At 43.2% G+C, this 22,314-nt stretch overlaps 1 protein-coding gene, 1 long non-coding RNA gene and 1 pseudogene across 5 annotated transcripts; all 3 read left to right on the top strand.

Moving 5' to 3' along the window:
* LOC125724888 (protein NLRC3-like) overlaps positions 1–2,948 on the top strand; it is a 62,806-nt pseudogene extending 59,858 nt beyond the window's left edge.
* A 3,829-nt stretch (positions 2,949–6,777) lies between these two features.
* Positions 6,778–9,570, top strand: LOC125724892 (uncharacterized). The gene is made up of 8 exons (XR_007387255.1): positions 6,778–7,342; positions 7,388–7,432; positions 7,703–7,882; positions 7,928–8,017; positions 8,108–8,242; positions 8,288–8,332; positions 8,762–8,806; positions 9,212–9,570. It is a non-coding gene; the product is annotated as an uncharacterized LOC125724892 (long non-coding RNA).
* Positions 9,571–10,027: 457 nt separating this feature from the next.
* On the top strand, positions 10,028–17,770 carry LOC125724889 (stonustoxin subunit beta-like). Of its 4 annotated transcripts, none has more exons than XM_049001330.1 (5): positions 10,028–10,385; positions 10,630–10,702; positions 14,130–14,230; positions 14,345–14,391; positions 17,080–17,770. In XM_049001330.1, the coding sequence occupies exons 1-5, from the start codon at positions 10,381–10,383 to the stop codon at positions 17,604–17,606; spliced, it is 753 nt and encodes a 250-aa protein (XP_048857287.1). In that variant the 5' UTR covers positions 10,028–10,380; the 3' UTR covers positions 17,607–17,770. The 4 variants fall into 4 exon arrangements, with proteins under 4 accessions (XP_048857287.1, XP_048857284.1, XP_048857286.1 ...); XM_049001327.1 differs by having other exon boundaries at positions 10,033–10,385; positions 10,630–10,803; positions 14,057–14,230; XM_049001329.1 differs by lacking the exon at positions 10,630–10,702 and having other exon boundaries at positions 10,035–10,385; positions 14,057–14,230.
* The last annotated feature ends 4,544 nt before the right edge of the window (positions 17,771–22,314 follow it).

A 22,314-nucleotide genomic window follows, 5' to 3' on the forward strand; every position in this document is an offset into this window, starting at 1 on the left:
TGGAAAATATTCTTCCTCTCATACTGCTTAGGATCACGATGAGAATTGGTTCATTTTCTCTCATTTCTTTTCAGGACAGCTCATGCTACAGGAAATCAAAGCTAAACTTAAGAAGAAATTTGAGTGTGTATTTGAAGGGAAAGCTAAGGAAGGACAGCCAACACTTCTCAGTGAGATTTACACAGAACTCTACATAACTGAAGGTGGGACTGGAGCAGTCAATGATGAACATGAAGTGAGACAGATTGAAACAGCATCCAAGAAAAGGTGATCAGAAGATACTACAGTCAAGTGCAAAGATATATTTAAACCCTTATGTGGGCGTGAGACACCAATCAGAACTGTACTCACTAAAGGGGTGGCAGGTATCGGGAAAACAGTCTCTGTGCAGAAATTTATTCTCGACTGGGCAGAAGGAAAAGCAAACCAGGATGTTCACTTCATATTTGCTCTTCCTTTCCGGGACCTGAATTTGATTAAGGGTGAATACAATCTGATTGAACTGCTTCACCACTTTGTCCCAGAACTGAAATCATTTCAATCCACTGAGCTGTTTAGGTACAAAGTCTTGTACATCTTTGATGGTCTGGATGAGTGTCGCCTTCCTCTGGACTTTCAGAACAATGAGAGCTGGTTTGATGTAACAAAGAAAACGTCACTGGATGTGCTGTTGACTAACCTCATTAAAGGGAATCTGCTCCCATCCGCTCTCCTCTGGATAACCTCCCGGCCAGCAGCAGCCAATCAGATACCTGCTAAGTGTATCCATCAGGTGACAGAGATACGAGGGTTCAGTGATGCCCAGAAGGAGGAGTATTTCAAGAAGAGATTGAATGATCAGAGCCTGGCCAACAGGATTATCACACATGTGAAATCATCAAGGAGTCTCTTCATCATGTGCCACATACCTGTGTTCTGCTGGATTTCAGCCACTGTGCTTAAGAGGTTTTTTAGTGAGACTGACAGGGGAGAAATTCCAAGGACTCTGACTGAAATGTACACACACTTCCTGATCTTTCAGGCAAGTTTAAAAAATGACAAGTATATGAAAAACCATGAAACTAAGCTTAAGGAATACAGCAAGGAATTCCTTTTAAAACTTGGTAAACTGGCCTTTGACAACCTTGAGAAAGGCAATCTCATATTTTATGAGCAAGATCTGAGAGAGAATAGCATTGATGTCACTGAAACTTCAGTTTACTCTGGATTGTGCACAGAGGTCTTTAAAGAGGAGTATGGGTTGTACCAGGAGAAGGTATACTGCTTTGTGCATCTGAGCATCCAGGAGTATCTCGCTGCTTTATATGTGTTTCTGTCAAACTCATCAGCTGACCTGCTGAAGACTGCAGTGGATCAGGCATTAAAGAGCAAGAATGGACACTTGGACCTCTACCTCCGCTTCCTCCTGGGCCTCTCAACAGACTCCAGTAAGACTCTGTTACAAAGGCTACTGGGGCCGACAAGAATCAGCTCACATACCATTAAGAAAACAGCCCGATACATCAAGAAGAAAATAAAGGAGAATTTATCTCCAGAAAGGACCATCAACCTGTTCCACTGTTTGACTGAGCTGGGTGACAATTCTCTAGTAGAGGAAGTACAAAAATACCTGAATTCAGGAAACATTACAGCAGATCACCTCTCACCTGCACAGTACTCAGCTCTGGCCTTTGTGATGCTGATGTCAGATGAGGAGCTGGATGTGTTTGACCTGAAGAAATACATCAGATCAGATAAACAGCACTGCAGGCTGCTGCCTGTGGTCAAGAACTCCAGGACGGCTCTGTAAGTGACGTGGGGATGGGAAATCATGTCTGGTTTGCCAGTAATACATGAATATTGTTTGAAATGTGTAATATATATTATATATTTCTCCTCATGGATTAATAAGTGGGTTTTATTTTGATAATCTCAACTATAGCTGTTTGTATAGCAGTAGCTAATCTTGACCACAGACTTTATAATGACTGAAGGTAGTGATGTCACTTTTTGTTTGTTACTAAGTTTCTGTTCCCATCCAGTCTGCCTCCTGATCACAGGCACAGCATCCTAACCTGCTATAGAAACAGTGGCTCTTTATCCACAGGGTGTATAAGTGGTATGTGAGTGTTATTGTCAGCAGGCGTGTTCATGTGATGGAGCCCAGAGCTGGGAGCTTCCGTATGACTGCTGTCTCTGGCTGCTCACTAGCGCCCTCTGCTGGCCTCAGCTGCACCTGGCTGAGGATGTGACGACACATCTAGTCCGGCAGAAATAGATAAACATTGTTTAAAATATGAATATGTATATATGTAATTTATTTCCCCTTTTTTATCAACAAGGATCCTTTTAAATCTAGTTTATATTAACTGAAGGCAGTGATGTAGTAAAAACCAAAAAGACAAGATTTCCACTACTATCCTTTGTGTAACAAATAAGCAAAGATACAGCATCATACAGAATGGTCCAGTTTTCATTAATAGGGGGAAAACCACTCATATTCGTTTCAGTTCTGGATGCTGTAGGAAGCATTTCTGTAAATACTGGGTGTGGTGCGTGACTCTTTGGGTTTGGACTCTGTGTCCATGAGCAGAAGGTCGCTGTTTCAGATCTCCTGGCCAGCAGAGTGATGTCATCGCTGGGTCCTTGAGCTGCAGGGGTCACTGCGACCCCCAAACTTCCTCTCACCTGTATATGTGTCGGCGTGTCTCTTGGAGAGCAAGATGGGAGGGGCGAAAAGACAATTTCCCCATGGTCTTAAAGCACTTTACAGCATCCCTGCCCAAAGCCCCCAGTGAGCAAGTCAGAGGGGACAGTGGCAAGAAAAAGCTCCCTAGAAAGAAGAATCCTTGGGAGGAACCAGACTGAAAGGGGGAGCCCATCCTCCAGGGGGCAGCAGAGGAAGCCCTAACCCTAACCAGACCCAAAGGGGGAGCCCATCCTGCTGGGGGCAGCAGAGGAAGCCCTAACCCTAACCAGACCCAAAGGGGGAGCCCATCCTGCTGGGGGCAGCAGAGGAAGCCCTAATGATGACAAAGTCCTAATTCACATTATCCCAATCTTAACATTTCAGTCACAAAGTGGGGGGCAGGGAGGTGATGACAGGCAAGTGCTGGAGCTGCTTCAGATGGGAGGGAGAACAGTAGTACGGCAGCAGGGTAAACAGGGAAGATGTCACAGGCAGAAGGGTGAGCAGGCCGGAAGGACTCACAGGTAGTGGAGACGTCACAGGCAGCGACGTAAGGATCCAGATGGGCACCCAGAAAGGAAGGCATTACAGTATCCAGCCTGGCATTACAGTATCCAGCCTGGCATTACAGTATCCAGCCTGGCATTACAGTATCCAGCCTGGCATTACAGTATCCAGCCTGGCATTACAGTATCCAGCCTGGAAGTTATAAAGGTCTTAGTGTTTCCGCTTCCTGAAAGGAGAGCATCTTCCGAAGCTTGGCGAGGTTCCGCACATGATAGAACACAGCTTTAGTGATGCTTTTTATATGAGCATCGAAACATAAATCTGAATCAACCAGAAGACCAAGATCTCTGACCACTGTGTTAGGTTGGGTAGGAAGACCACCAAGGTTGAGGTTGTCAAACTTATTTCGAGTCGCCTTCGGACCAGTTAACAGTACTTCTGTTTTTCTGTGTTTAACATAAAGAAATTATTTGCCATCCAGCACCGGATATCTAGTCGACAGTCTTCTAACCAAGTGCTGTGATGCATCATCCGGCTTAACAGATATATATATATATATATAACTGTGTATCATCAGCAAAACAATGAAACCCAACACCATGATTTCTGATAATGTGACCAATATATACAGTGTACAGTAGCGGCCCAGCACTGATCCCTGTGGGACACTATTGTAGGAATATTTAGCTTAGGTAAATTTTAATATCTCCACCAATATGTTTTGAAATTAATTGCATTTCAATTAATTATTATTTCATAATGTTTATTAACTAATTTTTATGACGAATGGTTGGTTCCTTCAAACTCAATTGTGAATCCCTGTGAGTCGGTTAATGTAAGACTTACATGTGATTCACTAGTTACCAGTATCGCTTAGTAACCTGGGTTAGAAGGCTCGTCCAGCGAGCTGCATCACCAGGTAATGTAAACGATCGGTAGCAAAGCTCCCCTCACGGCCAATGAGAGAGAGTCTCGCGGTATTTCAGGCGAGTTTGAGGTTTCAGAGTTTAGTAGCCAGATCGCACAGAGGCAGGGACTATTGTGAGCACTCAGTGGACGGAGGCTGAAGTTGTGTAAAAGACATGCATTTATTTTTAACTAACACTACAACTAACATAAGACAGACATTACGCTGAACATAAACAACAAACACAAAATAACGGAATAGAAACAAACAGAATGTAACATGTGAATGCAGTAACCAGATTTAAAATGGGTAACCTTAAAAGGGAAATACTGTTCTGCAAAGCAAGCACAGTTTGTGGAAACACGACCCTAAAGTCATAAAGCAGGTTAACAGAACTGCTTAGGTTGTTAGAATGAAAGGAAGCTGGTTTACTTGTTTGCAGAGTGGAGGGGGTCTTGGCAGTAGGTCGCAGAGGTGATGAGCTGAGGGAATGGTAGCACCCAAGAAGGAGCTGCGTTTGGAGCGGTTGTTGGAGTGGAGCCCCTTGGATTCTCTCTCCTTGTGAAGCTTTAAGGTGAAAGGCTCTGTCTTGGTTGCAGTTCTCTGTTGGGTAGCAGGCCTTCACCGGCAGGCTTCAGGAGGGCTTCTCACGGGCTGCTCTTCTCCCGGGGCTTCTCTTCTCCCTCTGCGGGGCCGATGTTCTCCTCTGCTCCTCTCTCTGTGAGGCTGATGTTCTCCTCTGCTCCTCTCTCTTCTTCCCCCTGCTCTGTCCTGAGGTGCCATGTTTTATGGTCTAAAGTTCATGAATAGGGATGACCAGGAATTCGACACCTGAAGCAATGGCTGACCATCTAGTTGGCAGGTTTTCAGTCCTTTTGGTATTTATGACTAGACTGGTACCACTTTACCGATGATTTTCATTAAACTGGTGTAACTTTTGATACATACAGTTTCATGGTAACCACTGACCAGATTTGGAATCAGGAGTGATTTTCCATCAGTTTGACACCAAACATGCCATACCAGCCTGGCGGGTCACGCCTCATACCATCTGTATTAATTAATTAACAATTTCTGATATTATGTATGTTAATAAATCCCATCCATATACATTATTGCTGTTTTGCGTTGCACATCAACAGAGGTTGCTACTTTGGATCATTTGTACGGACATCACATTACATATTCACATTTAAATAGCACATCCAACCCTTTGATAGGCGTGGCCATTAGTTTGTGGTAATACCAATTTAAATTGCACATCTGGGAACAACATATTTTGGTTGGTGTGGCCAATTATCTGCTCTCCAGAATTGATAATATACACATTAATTCAGTCTTTTAATGCAGAATAGTAGAGGACAAAGACGTGCTAATGGACCACAAAGATCAGATGAGGGCCACAGAGGATTATGGGAAAGGAGGGATTGTTAAACAAAGAAAGAAAGAACCTCTGATAGTTAGGAGCCGCACTAAGATACCTGGTTACATTATTTAATTTTCAAGATTCCTCTGGGATAATCATGAGAGCATGTATGCAGGGGTAGCTGAACACTAAGATTGTCTAAGGACACACAAATATAACCTATCTGGATATCGAGACTAGTAGTCATGAGTAAATCAATATATAGGGAATACAAAGGCCGAACTTAAAAGAAACTTTCTTTAGGGTGTTGGGTGAATGCGTGGTATGTAAGTCAGGATGTATGGGGAGGGGGTTGCGTGCCAAGTTGAGGGGCCCCTATGCTTGAGGTCCACTCTGCTGTCCGTAGGTCCCTAAATCTTTGGGCCATAAAAGATGGAATGTTGGCCTCCCTTGTTATCTGTGTTTGTGTGTGTGTGTGTGTGTGTGTGTGTGTGTGGAGTCACTGCCCCCCCTTTTGTGCCTAGGCCAGCGAGTACCTCTCATACCAGGCTAGGCCTTGTCTCAGGCAGCCTGGAATCTCAGCCCTGTCGTATGTGCATGTGTGATACTACACCATATTTGACTTTAGTGATCTTGGAAGATTCATTGTTCATGTGGACAAACTGATAATGCTCAGTTAAATAGGAGCCAAACCAAGAGAGGGCAGTCTCCTTAATGCCAACCACAGATTCTAGCCAGTCCAAGAGGATATTATGGTCCACAGTATCGAATGCTGCAGTTAAGTCTAGTAATACCAACACAGATATACAGCCACTGTCAGAAGCCATAAGCAAATCATTCACTACTTTGCCTGAAGCTGTTTCTGTGCTGTGGTTTGGTCTAAAGCCAGACTGATATAATTCATTAGCATTATTTTTCTGTAGGACAGACAGCTGGCGAGCAACAGCTTTTCCAGGATCTTTGAAATGAACGGAAGATTTGAGATTGATTTATAATTTTCTAAATCACTAGATTCAAGACTTGGTTTCTTTAGAACAGGTCTAATAACAGCAAGTTAAAAGGTTTTGGATCATATCCAAGCCTAAGAGACAAGTTTAACACATTTAACAGGGTGGTGCTAATCAGTGGTCGAATCTCCTTCAGGAATTTTGTAGGAATTGGGTCTATGAGGCGAGAAGAGGATTTGCAGGAGGAAACTAAGCTCAAAAGTTCTGATTGTTTTGTAAGAAGGAAAGATTCAAAGGTGTCATTATCAGTACGCATAGGACCAGCAGGAGGCTGGCAGCTGTATGTAGCTACAGACGTGCAGTGGATGGTCTGTCTAATCTTTATTTTACCATTACAAATGTAATAACGTCATCACTCATAAAAACTTGTGAGATTGTGAGTTTAATGGTGAAGAATTCTGTGTTAACCTAGACAGAGATTCAAATAGGAATTTAGGATTATTTTTGTTCTCTTCCATGAGTCTGGAGAGGTACACAGACCTCACAGTCTGTACTTAGAGAGGCTCTTTCCAGGTAGATCTGAAAACTTCTAGTTTAGTTGAGCCCCATTTGCGCTCTAGCTTGCGTGACGCCTGTTTAAGTTACGCGTATGATCAGAGCACCAGGGGGCAGGTTTCTTATCTCTATGCTTTATCTTCTTAAGTGGAGCTACAAGATCTAGGTGCTGCGAAGTGATTTCTCCATGTGCACAGTTACCCGCTCAAGTTAATTTTCACACAGGGCTTCAGATGTAAGGCTGAAGGACTGTGGAAGTTGGTTGAGAAATACTGTTGTAGTGAATGAGGCAATGGAACGTCTGATACTGTACTTTGGACCTGGAGCCGAAGGGAGGCTATACTGTATATCAAACGTTAACAAGTAATGATCTGAAAGCAAAGGATTTTGAGGTAAAGGACCAGACGGTCTATACACAATAACAATGGTGATTGGAGGTTAGGGACCAGACGGTCTATACACAATAACAATGGTGATTGGAGGTTAGGGACCAGGCGGTCTGTACACAATAACAATGGTGATTGGAGGTTAGGGACCAGGCGGTCTATACACAATAAGAATGGTGATTGGAGGTTAGGGACCAGGCAGTCTATACACAATAACAATGGTGATTGGAGGTTAGGGACCAGGAGGTCTATACACAATAACAATGGTGATTGGAGGTTAGGGACCAGGAGGTCTATACACAATAACAATGGTGATTGGAGGTTAGGGACCAGGCGGTCTATACACAATAATAATGGTGATTGGAGGTTAGGGACCAGACGGTCTATACACAATAACAATGGTGATTGGAGGTTAGGGACCAGGCGGTCTATACACAATAACAATGGTGATTGGAGGTTAGGGACCAGGCGGTCTATACACAATAACAATGGTGATTGGAGGTTAGGGACCAGGCGGTCTATACACAATAATAATGGTGATTGGAGGTTAGGGACCAGACGGTCTATATACAATAACAATTATGATTGGAGGTTAGGGACCAGGCGGTCTATACACAATAGCAATGGTGATTGGAGGTTAGGGACCAGCCGGTCTATACACAATAACAATGGTGATTGGAGGTTAGGGACCAGCCGGTCTATATACAATAACAATGGTGATTGGAGGTTAGGGACCAGCCGGTCTATATACAATAACAATGGTGATTGGAGGTTAGGGACCAGACGGTCTATACACAATAACAATGGTGATTGGAGGTTAGGGACCAGCCGGTCTATACACAATAACAATGGTGATTGGAGGTTAGGGACCAGACGGTCTATACACAATAACAATGGTGATTGGAGGTTAGGGACCAGCTGGTCTATACACAATAACAATCGTGATTGGAGGTTAGGGACCAGACGGTCTATACACAATAACAATGGTGATTGGAGGTTAGGGACTGTTGGAGAAAGCGCCAAAGCTTTCCACCCCAACTCTGCACACACTATGAATTACAAGACAACACACTTTAAAGTTTTACTTGCGCAAGGGTACCCACACTCTCAGCAGAATGTGCTACAAAGGGTGGTTCCCCTTGGCTCCTTTATTTATAGTCAGTGGGAGGCGCAGGGGTCTCGCAAAATAGGGAGGTGAGAGCAAGAAGAGAAAGTTCTGGTTTTGAATCTAAAGTATGAGGCTAGAGGAAAACAAAATAATGTATATACATATTTACACTCATTGCTGATTATACAGAAATGATAAAAAATGATTAATAACAGTTTCTTCAACCTAACAGAGACCAACCGGTTTATACACAATAACAATGGTGATTGGAGGATAGGGACCAGGCGGTCTATGCACAATTACAATGGTGATTGGAGGTTAGGGACCAGGCGGTCTATACACATTAACAATGGTGATTGGAGGTTAGGGACTAGGCGGTCTATATACAATAACAATGGTGATTGGAGGTTAGGGACCAGGAGGTCTATACACAATAACAATGGTGGTTTAAGGTTAGGGACCAGGCATTCTATACACAATAGCAATGGTGATTGGAGGTTATGGACCAGATGGTCTATACACAATAGCAATGGTGATTGGAGGTTAGGGACCAGCCGGTCTATACACAATAACAATGGTGATTGGAGGTTAGGGACCAGGCGGTCTATACACAATAAGAATGGTGATTGGAGGTTAGGGACCAGCTGGACTATAGACAATAACAATGGTGATTGGAGGTTAGGGACCAGGCGGACTATAGATAATAACAATGGTGATTGGAGGTTAGGGACCAGGCGGTCCATACACAGTAGCAATGGTGATTGGAGGTTAGGGACCAGGCGGTCTATACACATTAACAATGGTGATTGGAGGTGAAGAACTACAAAGAAATGATCCCGCAAGACTAAGAAGAAGAATTTCAAATGTGCTAAAACTATAAGCACTTTGCTCAGACACTCCTAGGTCAGACTGAAATATTGCAGCAGCACCAGCACCTTTGCACCGGAAATGATAGATGAGAGAGAGAGAGAGAGAGAGAGAGAGAGAGTTGGGAAGCTCAAAATTCCCACCAGAAAGCTGCACTTGAATGGCTAAAAATAGAAGTTGGTGATGTGACAATACTGAACTTACAAGAATGGCGAACGCATGGTTACTGCAAGGGACAATGCTTGTGAAATTCTGCACAATGTTTTTTTAACTGCTTCAGAATCTTAGGCTAGAAGGCTGAACTGAAAGCAAATCATGAATCCTTCTGTTATCTTGCTTTGTATGTAGCCTAAGCACGTTTCCCCAGCAAAGACGATAATCGCCGGTTAGTCACTGTCAGATATCGACACCGGGATACTTGTCTGATTACGCTCATTACCGATAATATCGTCATATAAGTGCCAGTTGCTGCTGCATTAGCTGCTGGGAATGTTCACATCTCCTCCTTTCAGTGATACGTGTCGAGTGTAGGGACACCTGGCAGAAAGATGGCTAAGGACTGCACTGGAAGGACTGGTCTGACTGTTATGGGAGGGTTCACGTCCATCTCGCTGTTGATGTGTTCCTATATATTCATATATATTCGGTGATTTTTGGCTGTAGTTTGTACTTAATGTTTTTACCTCTAGTTTTTAGCAGAGATGCACTGACTCACAATTAGTGATCACATGACTGCAGCAGATTGTCAGGACGCACAGAACACTCTGCAGACTACAATTCATTTGAAGTGTAAGCTGTGCTGCTAATTATACTGAAAACAAATGCTTATTGTAATGCTTTGTATTTTACTAATGTGTAGGATGTGTATATGTCTGTGTCTTAAAGTGTTTTCTGTTTCAGGCTGAACAGCTGTCATCTCATAGATAAACACTGTGAAGTGCTGACTTCAGCTCTAAGATCAAACTCTTCCCTCCTGAGAGAGCTGGACCTGAGTGACAATGACCTGCAGGACTCAGGAGTGAAGCTGCTCTCTGCTGCACTGGGGGATTTACACTGTAAACTGGAGATAATGAGGTCAGTATTACTGGGTATTTCACACTGTTAACTGGAGATACTGAAGTCAGTATTACTGGGTATTCCACACTGTAAACTGGAAATAGTGAGCAGTTAGCTAAGGGAAAGGGAGGAGGGGGGCCTGCCTTGTCTTAGACACTAAACTGTAATTCTTGAAATATTTATTAGAGCATCACATTTATTTACTAATTGTAATGGTGAGGTGATATTATTTATAAAGGAGTTTCTGTCTCTCTCTCTGCAGGCTGTCAGGCTGTAGAGTCACAGAAGAAGGCTGTTCTTCCCTGGCTTCAGCTCTGAAGTTAAACCCCTCACACCTGAGAGAGCTGGACCTGAGTGACAATGACCTGCAGGACTCAGGAGTGAAGCTGCTCTCTGCTGGACTGGCGGAATTACACTGTAAACTGGAGATACTGAGGTCAGTCTTACTGGGTATTCCACACTGTAATCTGGGGGTAGTGAGGTGAGTATTACTGGGTATTTCACACTGTACGCTGGAGATACTAAGGTAGAACATAACTAATGATTTCAAAATAAAGTAGGAGTATCTAAGTCTACAGATCGACTCAAAAAATAACATCAGACTCGCTAAGTGGAATGTCGAATGGAAGATTGCACTGGAGGTTAAGGATGACATTAAAAGTTTCCTCCAATATTTTAACTCCAAAAGAGCTCTAAAAGCTGAAATCACTCATCTGCAGGATAGTAAGGGCCTTATAATTAAAATGAAGATTGATATAGTAAATGAGTCTAATGATTATTTTACACGGGTGTTCACAGTAGAGGACATGATTAACTTACCACCATTAAGTACAAATACAGTGTCGTATATAAACAATATACAGTCCCGCCACAATTATTGGCACCCCTTGTAAAGATTTGTATAAAAAGGGTTACCCCTTGTACAATGGGGTGCCATTAATTGCGGAGGGCACAGTATGTATAACTGAGGCTGCTGTGGTACAAAGCCTGGCTAAGCTCAAAATAAATCAATCGCAGGGCCCTGATGGCATCTTACCTATAGTTTTAAAATAGATGAGGGATATTATTAGCCAACCTTTAACTTTACTATTTCAGAAATCGTTATCTGCGGGTGTGGTACCTTCTTATTGGAAGTATGCTAATATAATATAATATAAGAAGGGGATAGATGTAATCCAGCAAACTATAGGTCAATTACTTTAACTTGCATAATTGTAAAAGTAATGGAAGTTATAATCCAAGTAAAAATGGTATATTACCTGGATACTGTCAGAATCACGGGTTATCGGACGGGTAAGGCGAACAGGCAGGCGGGCAGGAAGAATCAGGCAGGGATGAGGCAGGCAGGCAGAAGAAGGGGAAAACTGGGGATTTATTCGGGAAACAGAGACCAGGAAACATCTGACATCGACTAACATCAATGACGGACAAAAACCAGGGCAAGACGTGGACTGAAATAGACAAGACTGGGCAAAAATAATCAGACACAGCTGGGCAAGATCGGGGAAGCACACATGGATAATCAGAGGCGTGGCACACACGAGGATCGGACAAGCCGGGCATGACAGATACAAATAACATTCTGAGGGGTAGCCAACATGGATTTAGGAGAGGTAGATCCTGTTCAACTAATCTACTTGAGTTCTTTGAGGAAGCTACAAGAGAAATTGATCACATTAAGTACTTAGATTTGCAGAAGGCCTTTGATGTTGTCCCCCTCAAATGGCTCTTGCTTAAGCTCAAAGCTGCAGGGATTTTAGGAACTGCAGCAGCTTGGATTGAAAACTGGTTAACAGGCACAATGTTATTAGAGGCATAATGTCACAGTGGGTCTGCGTTCATAGTGGGGTACCGCAGGGTTCAATTTTAGGACCACTACTGTTCCTAATTTACATTAATGAAATTGACACCAATACATACAGTAAACTGGTTAAATTTGCAGATGACACCAAGGTGGGTGGTGTAGCAGATACTGACCTAGCAGCACAGAGGCTACAACGGGATTTTGATTTAATTAGCGACTGGGCTGATACCTGGCAAATGAAATTTAATATAGATAAATGTAAGGTAATCCATGCAGGGAACAGAAATATAAAGTACAGATATTTTATGGGTTCCACTGAAATAAAGGTAGCTGATTATGTGAAAGACCTCGGTGTGTATGTTGATGCTTCCATGTCCCACTCTCGCCAGTGTGGGGAAGCAATTAAAAAGGCCAATAGGATGTTGGGTTACATCTCTAGGTGTCTGGAGTTTAAGTTAAATGAGGTGATGCTAAGATTATACAATTCCTTGGTAAGACCCCACCTAGAATATTGTTTTAATGTGAGAGGGAGATGTAGGGCTTTCGAAGGAACAATCAGGTTCGCTTTAGTCCGTTCAGAAATATTCATTAAAATATACACAGGCCCACAGAGCACACAGATGATTATCTGTGACACCCATGGTGCACTGTTATTAGTATGAATTCCATTTATTTCACTATTCTGTCATATTGCTGCCGCAAGGGTTTCTATGAAGATGGCAAACAGTGCAGGAGAGAGTGTGCATGCAGGCCGTCTTCCCCGTCGGAGTGTGAATGCAGGTGATGTGATCCCATCTGTGACACTGTAGCTTTGGCTGAGCTGTACAGTATTTTAACCCAGTGGGTGAACGACTCTCCGAAGCCAAATCTATGCAGTGTATTAAAGAGGAATGTCCACCTGACTGTCAGATGCCGTTTCTGCATCTAATGATGTAATCATGGTTGTAGTATGGGTATGCTGAGCAGTACTGACTAAATTAAATAATCTATGGATGGTGTCCGAGGCATGTCTTGTCTTGATGAAGTTTGTATGATTAAGATGGATGGATAATGACGAGTGTCAGGAGCATTTGTAATGATTTTCAAGTCTGTATTCATTAGTGAGAGTGGCGGGTAACTGGAGGGTTGTGTTTGGTCTTTATCAGGTCTCAATGACACTGTAATGGCCGGTAACTGGAGGGTTGTGTTGGGTCTTTATCAGGTCTCAATGACACTGTAATGGCCGGAAACTGGAGGGTTGTGTTTGGTCTTTATTTGGTTTCAATAACACTGTAATGGTCGCTGCACTCATATGTGATGGGATTTGTTATGTATGTTTAATTTCTCTTACCAGTCTATTAAAGATTGGAGATAATATGTGCCAAAAATGTGTATAGATTTCTGCAGGGTAACCATCCAGTTTGGTGATTGGTTGTTAGGCATTTGGTTGAGGACCTTATGGAGTTCTTCTGATGTTAATGGTGCATCAAGCAGAGGTGGAGATTTCAAGTGCAGGGAGTACAAATCCAGACCAAGATTTTGTGTCAACCAACCTGTTGAGTATAAAGAGTCACAGTCACAGAGAACTCAACTAGTTTGTTGAAACAAAATCTTGGTCTGGATTTATACTCTCTGGACCTGAAATTTCCACCTCTGTCAACAAGTGCATCTGCTGTTTCATTGGTTAATATGGGTAAGACTAGATTATTTAAAAATGATTCTACAGTATATCAACTGGATCTGGTTCTTGTTCTGAGAAGTATTGGTTCTTATAAAATGTTCAAAAGTTGTTAATTTTGCGTGATTATTGAATTATTTATTAGAGGTGTCACTTTTGCTTAAAAGTAATGCTTGTAATGGTGAGGTGATCTTATTTATTGGGGATTTTGTGTCTGTCTCTCTGCAGGCTGTCAGGCTGTAGAGTCACAGAAGAAGGCTGTTCTTCCCTGGCTTCAGCTCTGAGGTCAAACCCCTCACACCTGAGAGAGCTGGACCTGAGCTACAATCACCCAGGAGACTCAGGAGTGAAGCTGCTCTCTGCTGTACTGGAGGATCCCAGCTGTAAACTGGAGAAGCTGCAGTGAGTACAGAGTGTGTGTCTGACACGCTACAGATACTTATGCATGTATGTGAAGAAGAGGCACCAATAAATAAATGGATGCAGCAGTACTATGTCATTCTGCTTCTCCTATAGTGTGGATCACGGTGGAGAGTGCAGGACCAGACCAGGCGTACAGAAATGTAAGTGTGTTTGCATGTTTTTATTAATAATACCATTAATACTATGTTATGGTTGTATTCACACAATTGTTGTGATGAGTGTGACTGTGTAGATGGATTTCCATGTGTGTTTTTAGGTGAGTTTCATGTCATTTTAGACAACATCCAATCGAGAAACAAAATATCAGAATCATCACCAGAAACACTATCAATTCATGTAATCGTTTATACTCGTATTGTCTTTGCGTTTGTGTGGGAGTGTAGGATGGTTAAAATATATTCTGATTTATACATCTTTAATTTCACAAAAAAAGAATCCTTTGCATTTGTTCTTTTTGCGCATGCCGTGAGTGTACAGTATGTGTTTTCTGTGTGAGATTCGTTAGTATTGTCCTAAGACGGCACCCGTAGGCAGTGACACCGGACTCTCTCCTCAAGTGCAAAATATGCATTTTTACAGGGTGGTTCTGGAACACTCCTTAATATTCATGAGAGAATATTACTGATTGGTCACTGAATCCCTTAAACCAGGGGAGCCCAAATCCAGTCCTGGAGGGCCAGAGTCCTGCACATTTTTGGGTTTCTGAACAACAACAAGAAATTAATTTTTGTATAGCGCATTATCACAACATTACATCGTCTAAAAGCGCTTTACAGCATCCTCACCCAAAGCCCCCAGTGAGTAAGCCATAGGCGACAGTGGCAAGGAAAAACTCCCAAGAAGGAAGAAACCTTGGGAGGGGCCAGACTCAAAGGGGGAGCCCATCCTCCAGGGGGCAGCAGAGGAATCCCTAACCCTAAGTGCCAAGTCACACTGTCCAAATCATAAGATTTGAGAAAGAACCAGGGAGCAGGGGGGAGATGACAATCCGGTGCCGACACTCCCTCCAATCGCCAGGCAACCAGAAGTAAGGCAGCGGGTCATACATGGAAGATGACACAGACAGAACGACGAGCTGGATGCATGGACATCACTGGTAGTGGCAACGTCACATGTAGCAGGGTGTGCTGGACATCTTGATAGATTGCGGTCTCCAGGCAGCACAGCCCAGGAGGAGTATGGGAAATAAAATGTGCAATTAGTCAAAGTAGGGGAGACTATAGGCAGTGCTAACAGTTAGGTGAGAACTTTCTATGTTGTCCTCATTTAACACACCTGATTCAACTCCTTGTGCTAAATAACACACAGCTCTTGAGTTGAATCATTTATGGTGGAATAGGGAAAGAACTAAGCTACACTGGGCTCCGCCCCCCAGGACTGGATTTTAACACCCCTGTCTTAGGCAGAAGAAACAGGCAGCGCATGTCGATGTTAACTGGCCAATCGGGTAGTGCCCCTCTCATAAATATTAATCAGTCAGCCAATCGTGTAGGGCTTCGCTCATGAATATTAAAAAGTTCTCCTGATCCACGCTGCTAAAAGAAATTAGCGTCCGGAACACACTGGATGTGCAGTGGAAAATATCAGATTTAATTTCGGCGCCTATGTTAACAAATTAGAGCGGCCAGGTGCCTGCGCGAGATGCGGGGCTCACGCCTCGCGGCAACGGCGCCGCATCAAGAGTCACGCGTGATAAGCGGTTCTCTATGGAAGCGTATTGCATTCATCTGGAAAACAAAATCAGTTGTTTTTCCGAATTAATGAAATAATCCCTTTTTTTCTGAGCAATATTTTGCTGTTTTTCTGAATTAATGAGATAACCTTTCTGTTTTTCATGATGCACGCTCTGTGTAGTTTAATCCGCTTTTATTGATGGTTTGTAGACGGTATTATCATTAGTGTGACGCTCCTTTCTTGACTGGGGTTCGTTAGGCTTCGGGGTTTATTTAGGAATGAGGCCGGAGACTGTATAGGGATGTATATATATATTTACTCCCCTGATATAAAATAACAAGAACATATAGCTCTGCTCAGCGCTATGTATTTCCCGCTGCTTTTCTTCTCTCTTCTCCCACGCCAACTCTCTCCTTTTATTTCCTCCGTCACCTCATCTCACCCCCGCGCTCCATCCGCGAGCCCCAACAAAGCAGACCCTCTTCCCCCTCAACACCAAATTACTCTTACATTAGTTTGCCGGCTTTGCGCGGCACCTATTCCGCCCCGCTTGACACTGCAGTGTTTCTCCCGGATCAGTAGATACCGTCTGACATTCTTCACGGAAATAAGCCGATGCATGTGAAATGCATTCAGACCGGCTTTGCTGTGACTAAAGACCACGTCAGATGATCGCTGCAAATACTGGATCCTCATGGAACGCGACTCCGGCACCGGAATCATCCTTTGTATCAGAATCTAGGTCCACAATTTTATTAAATATCACTTTAAATATGTAATAATATTGCTTGAATATTCTGGTATTGATGGCCATTTTCAAGCCGCACGCACCGGCTTTAGCGGTTAGAAGGAAAGACACTGACTTTAGTATTGATCTTTGGTGCCGTTTTGTGGTAAATATGCTTGTGGTGAATATGTCTGATGAATGTCGCTGCTTTGTAATTTTGTTTCTCCGCAATTACACTGTTCGTTTAGCTCGCGCCGCATTTTGGCGGCTCTTCCCACCGCCGTCGCGCGCCCTCCGACATTTCCTGAGCTGTTTCATAAGCTTCAGTTCCCGCTTCGTTAGGGGAAGCTGTGCTGTTTTTATATCGTACAGAAATATAAAGTACAAGCTGCCTGATGGGATTAATAATTCTTCCTCCTGCCTACAGACTCCTGCCAGCTGACGCTGAACCCCAACACAGCAAGCAGAAGCCTGTCTCTGTCAGGGGGGAACAGGAAGGTGACACATGGGTGGGGGGCAAAGCAGCCATATCCTGATCATCCAGAGAGATTTGAGGGCTGGTGCCCCCAACTTCTGTGCAGAGAGAGTCTGACTGGCCGCTGTTACTGGGAGGCTGAGTGGGATGGATATGCAGCCTGGATAGGAGTGACTTATAAAGGGATCGAGAGGAAAGGAGGGAGTGACTGTCTGCTTGCATACAATGACAAGTCATGGAGTCTGCGCTGTAATACTGACAGTTACTCTGTCTGGCACAATGATAAACAGACTCTCATACCCATACGGCCCTCAGGCTCCCGCAGAGTAGGAGTGTATCTGGACTGGGGGGCTGGTGCTCTGTCCTTCTACAGAGTCTCCTCTGATGGACTGACCCCCCTGCACAGATTCACCTCCTCATTCACTGAGTCCCTCTATCCAGGGTTTTATGTTAATATAAACTCCTCAGTGTCACTGTGACGTGTTGCTGGTTCTCCCGGCAAAAAGGTAAAATCTCCGCTTTTTAACCTTTTAATCCTTTTCACTCTGAAATATATGTTTGACAAATATAAATGCCTGTGTTCAGTGAGCTGGATAACCATGAAAAATATATTTGTATGGTTTTTCTCTCTGACTAAAATGTAATTAAACGTAAAGCTGATTGGGGGGGGGGGGGGGGCTTTCCCCCTCCCCTGTATATATACATTTTATATATTTATGTCCATTTACTGTATTTCCTCACTGTACAATGACAATAAAGACTTTCTGTTCTGTCCTATTAATGTCCTGCTTCAGCGTCACCCAAAGCATAACTGAGTAACATAATGAAACCACAGTCTGCTGGATTAAGTTAAATTCACTGTATTACTGCAGCTGAACATAACTGACACAATGACACTCAATCAATGTGTATAATAATCATTTAACTGGAGACATAATAGGCACAAAAAAATTGGAAAATATAATGATGTCCTGTTACTGTCCTGGTTCAGTGGATTAAAGTAAATAAAATTATTATTTATATATTTCAGTATATAATGAAGTTATACACACGTGGACAAAATTGTTGGTACCCTTCAGTCAAAGAAAGAAAAACTCACAATGGTCACAGAAATAACTTTAATCTGACAAAAGTAATAATAAATAAAAATTCTATGAAATTTAACTAATAAAAGTCAGACATTGACTTTCAACCATGCTTCAACTGAATTAATAATAAAAAAAAAAAACTCATGAAACAGGCCTGGACAAAAATGATGGTACCCCTAACTTAATATTTTGTTGCACAACCTTTTGAGGCAATCACTGCAATCAAACGATTCCTGTAACTGTCAATGAGACTTCTGCACTTCTCAGCAGGTATTTTGGCCCACTCCTCATGAGCAAACTGCTCCAGTTGTCTCAGGTTTGAAGGGTGCCTTTTCCAGACGGCATGTTTCAGCTCTTTCCAAAGATGCTCAATAGGATTGAGGTCAGGGCTCATAGAAGGCCACTTTAGAATAGTCCAATGTTTTCCTCGTAGCCATTCTTGGGTGTTTTAGCTGTGTGTTTTGGGTCATTGTCCTGTTGCAAGACCCATGATCTGCGACTGAGACCAAGCTTTCTGACACTGGCCAGCACATTTCTCTCTAGAATCCCTTGATAGTCTTGAGATTTCATTGTACCCTGCACAGATTCAAGACACCCTGTGCCAGATGCAGCAAAGCAGCCCCAGAACATAACAGAGCCTCCTCCATGTTTCACAGAAGGGACAGTGTTCTTTTCTTGATATGCTTCATTTTTCCGTCTGTGAACATAGAGCTGATGTGCCTTGGCAAAAAGTTCAATTTTTGTCTCATCTGTCCATAGGACATTCTCCCAGAATCTTTGTGGCTTGTCCACATGTAGTTTGGCAAATTCCAGTCTGGCTTTTTTATGACTTGTTTTCAACAATGGTGTCCTCCTTGGTCGTCTCCCATGAAGTCCACTTTGGCTCAAACAACGACGGATGGTGCGATCTGACACTGATGTTCCTTGAGCTTGAAGTTCACCTTGGATCTCTTTAGAAGTTTTTCTGGGCTCTTTTGTTACCATTCGTATTATCCGTCTCTTGGATTTGTCATCAATTTTCCTCCTGCGGCCACGTCCAGGGAGGTAGGCTACAGTCCCATGGATCTTAAATTTCTGAATAATATGTGCAACTGTAGTCACAGGAACATCAAGCTGCTTCGAGATGGTCTTATAGCCTTTACCTTTGACATGCTTGTCTATAATTTTCTTTCTAATCTCCTGAGACAACTCTTTCCTTCGCTTCCTCTGGTCCATGTTGAGTGTGGTACACACCATGTCACCAAACAACACAGTGACTACCTGGAGCCCTATATATAGGTCCACTGACTGATTACAAGATTGTAGACACCTGTGATGCTAATTAGTGGACACACCTTGGATTAACATGTCCCTTTGGTCACATTATTTTCAGTCTTTTCTAGGGGTACCATCATTTTTGTCCAGGCCTGTTTCATGAGTTTTTTTTTTTAATTAATTCTGTTGAAGCATGGTTGAAAATCAATGTCTGACTTTTATTAGTTAAATTTCATAGAATTTTTATTTATTATTACTTTTGTCAGATTAAAGTTATTTCTGTGACCATTGTGAGTTTTTCTTTCATTGACTGAAGGGTACCAACAATTTTGTCCACGTGTGTATGTTGTTAAACGAGGTGTTAAACGATTAACCCCCCCCCCCCCCCCCCCCCCCCCCGGTGTAGTCTGGCTTTGCCCCCATCAGACAGAAGGAGCAGGCATGTGCCCAGGAACCCTTCCCACCCCCACCCCACTGTAAAAGGTCTGGTTACTCCCCCGTTGGAGAGAACGGGCAGGTGCCCAGGAACCCTTCCCACCCCCACCCCACTGTAAAAGGTCTGGTTACTCCCCCGTCGGAAAGAACGGGCAGGTGCCCATTCAGCCTTGCCACCCCCACCCCACTGTCAAAGGTCTGGTTTCTCCCCCGTTAGACAGAACGGGCAGGTGCCCAGGCAGCCTTGCCACCCCCACCCCACTGTAAAAGGTCTGGTTGCTCCCCCATCTGACAGAACGGGAAAGTGTCAAGGCAGCCTTGCCACCCCCCCCACCTTATGTGTCTGACCCAGAGAAATTCATGCATAGATAGATACTGAAGCCATTGCCCCCTCCCACCCTCGACTGGCAAAAGCCACTAAATTTATCTACATGCATCATTATTAATAACAGACATGTTAGAATATACACAGACATCCATTAACAATCCAGCATTCCATTCATTATCTATTGCATTATAACTGACTGTAGTCAGTTATAATGTCTCTCTATCAAGCTGCTGCCATATTTCTTACATCCACACAGAACAAGCGATCCTTCTGGAAACAATGTGTACTTTTATGGGACGCCACTTGGTGGAGACAAAAGACAGATAACTAAATAAAAGAGGTTCAGAATTAAATTACAAGAAATCGGATATATGCGCGATTTGAAGTCTCATGTAAATCAGACCTAGACGTGTTTGAGTAGATTACCAGGTTTCCTCTGGTTATTGTACTTACTGCACACAATATGAAGAAAATGTAAGTGAACCGAAATCTCCTTGCAATGAATTAGCATCCTGTGAGTATCAAGTGCTGCACCCCATACATTAGCAATGGGCATCAGATCACTGTATTCAACAGGGTGAGGGGTTATTCAGAAAGGACGAGTGTATTATTATAAAACAGACTGATAACTCAGCTTGTTTAAGCAGTTATTACTGTATGTCTTGTTCAATAATCCAACATACTTTCCCAGCTGGCAGCTTTCAAAGAGGATTGACCTCATTGTTCTTGCAAAACTCGACATTTATGAAGCCCTCTATACCTTAACAAACTTACGGTTAAATGCAGCACGGCCCTTGATGTCCTGTCTGGATGTCTGGAGGTGATTTTCTGTACTGAGTTAGATGAAATGCATGAATCCATTTCCAAAAGCTGTTTATCTGGGTCCCCGCGATGGGGCCCCTTGGATATGGTGCCAGTATCTCACAGGCCTTGGACACCGAATCACTCAGGCATTTCTGAGTCGCATCTTTATTTAGTCTGATCTTTATTTTTTGTCCAGCAAATTTAACACAAACCAGTGTGTGACCTGAATGACACACTAATGAAAGATAATTCAGTGGCAGGAAAAGGTTTCCCGCTTACTTACATACATTCCAGCGGTTCACAGGGATGGCAACTTTGGTCTGGATTTTCATCCATCCATTTTCCAAACCTTTTCCTACTGGGTCACAGGGGGTCTGGAGCCTGGCAATTTAGCAAGTTCAAATAGCCTCAGCATGTTTTTGGACTGTGGGGGAAACCGGAGTAACCGCAGGAAACCCCACAACAACATGGGGAGAACATGCAAACTCCACACACATGTAACCCAGGGGGAGACTCGAACCCAGGTCCCAGAGGTGTGAGGCAACGGTGCTAACCACTGCACCACCATGCCACCCCCCTCATGTGTTTAATAATAAACTACTCAGCCAGGGCTTTGGTCTCTGCAAACTATTTCTGTTCATTAGACAAAACCAGCATATCATTGCCTTTCTCCCCAGTCATGTAGAGCAGCGAGTTGAATGGTCTTCCTCAGTCTTTTCAGATAATCCTGAAGCTCCTCAAAATCACTCAAAGCATTGTAGGCACTGAGTCCAGCTGCTTGTCCTGTCAATATTGAAGCTTCCTGGAGGTTCTAGTGAAAATATCTGCTCCAGCTCTCATGTTATTTTCTTTGCTCCCCCTCTTGGAAACGCATCTGTAAGCTGGCCAGCTCCCTCACTTACTGTAGCAGGCCCTAGTATTGCCAGATCCTCTGTATTTCCTCTGACTTTCAAACTAATGCTGGTTTTCTACTCACAGGCCCCTGTTGCCAATCTTCTGACACCATGTATAATATTCTGCTGTGAATCTTAGAACTTCCAACAGACCACGACCACAGATGCATTCAAACTCAGTCTTTTACTTCTGTATCCAAATCAAAATAATTCAGCCCTGTCATTTTTATGTCTTTTGTAAATATAAAACTTACCAAAGAATAGTGTCAGAATGACAGGATGCACCTCAAGTGTGTATTTTCTACTGTCTCATTGAGCTGAAAGAATCACCCACATAATATGAGGACATAATTTATTTGAAACCAGCTGAAAAGTATCACTGTCA

The sequence above is a fragment of the Brienomyrus brachyistius genome, unplaced genomic scaffold (genome assembly GCF_023856365.1).
Source record: "Brienomyrus brachyistius isolate T26 unplaced genomic scaffold, BBRACH_0.4 scaffold58, whole genome shotgun sequence".
Classification (NCBI taxonomy): domain Eukaryota; kingdom Metazoa; phylum Chordata; class Actinopteri; order Osteoglossiformes; family Mormyridae; genus Brienomyrus; species Brienomyrus brachyistius.

Bases quoted from the DNA above. Each gene is read 5' to 3' on its own strand.
- LOC125724889 (XM_049001327.1), top strand. The intron at 10,804-14,056 runs GTCAGTCTTACT...GTCTCTCTGCAG, and splicing joins TGTAAACTGGAGATACTGAG to GCTGTCAGGCTGTAGAGTCA. The intron at 14,231-14,344 runs GTGAGTACAGAG...CTTCTCCTATAG, and splicing joins TGTAAACTGGAGAAGCTGCA to TGTGGATCACGGTGGAGAGT.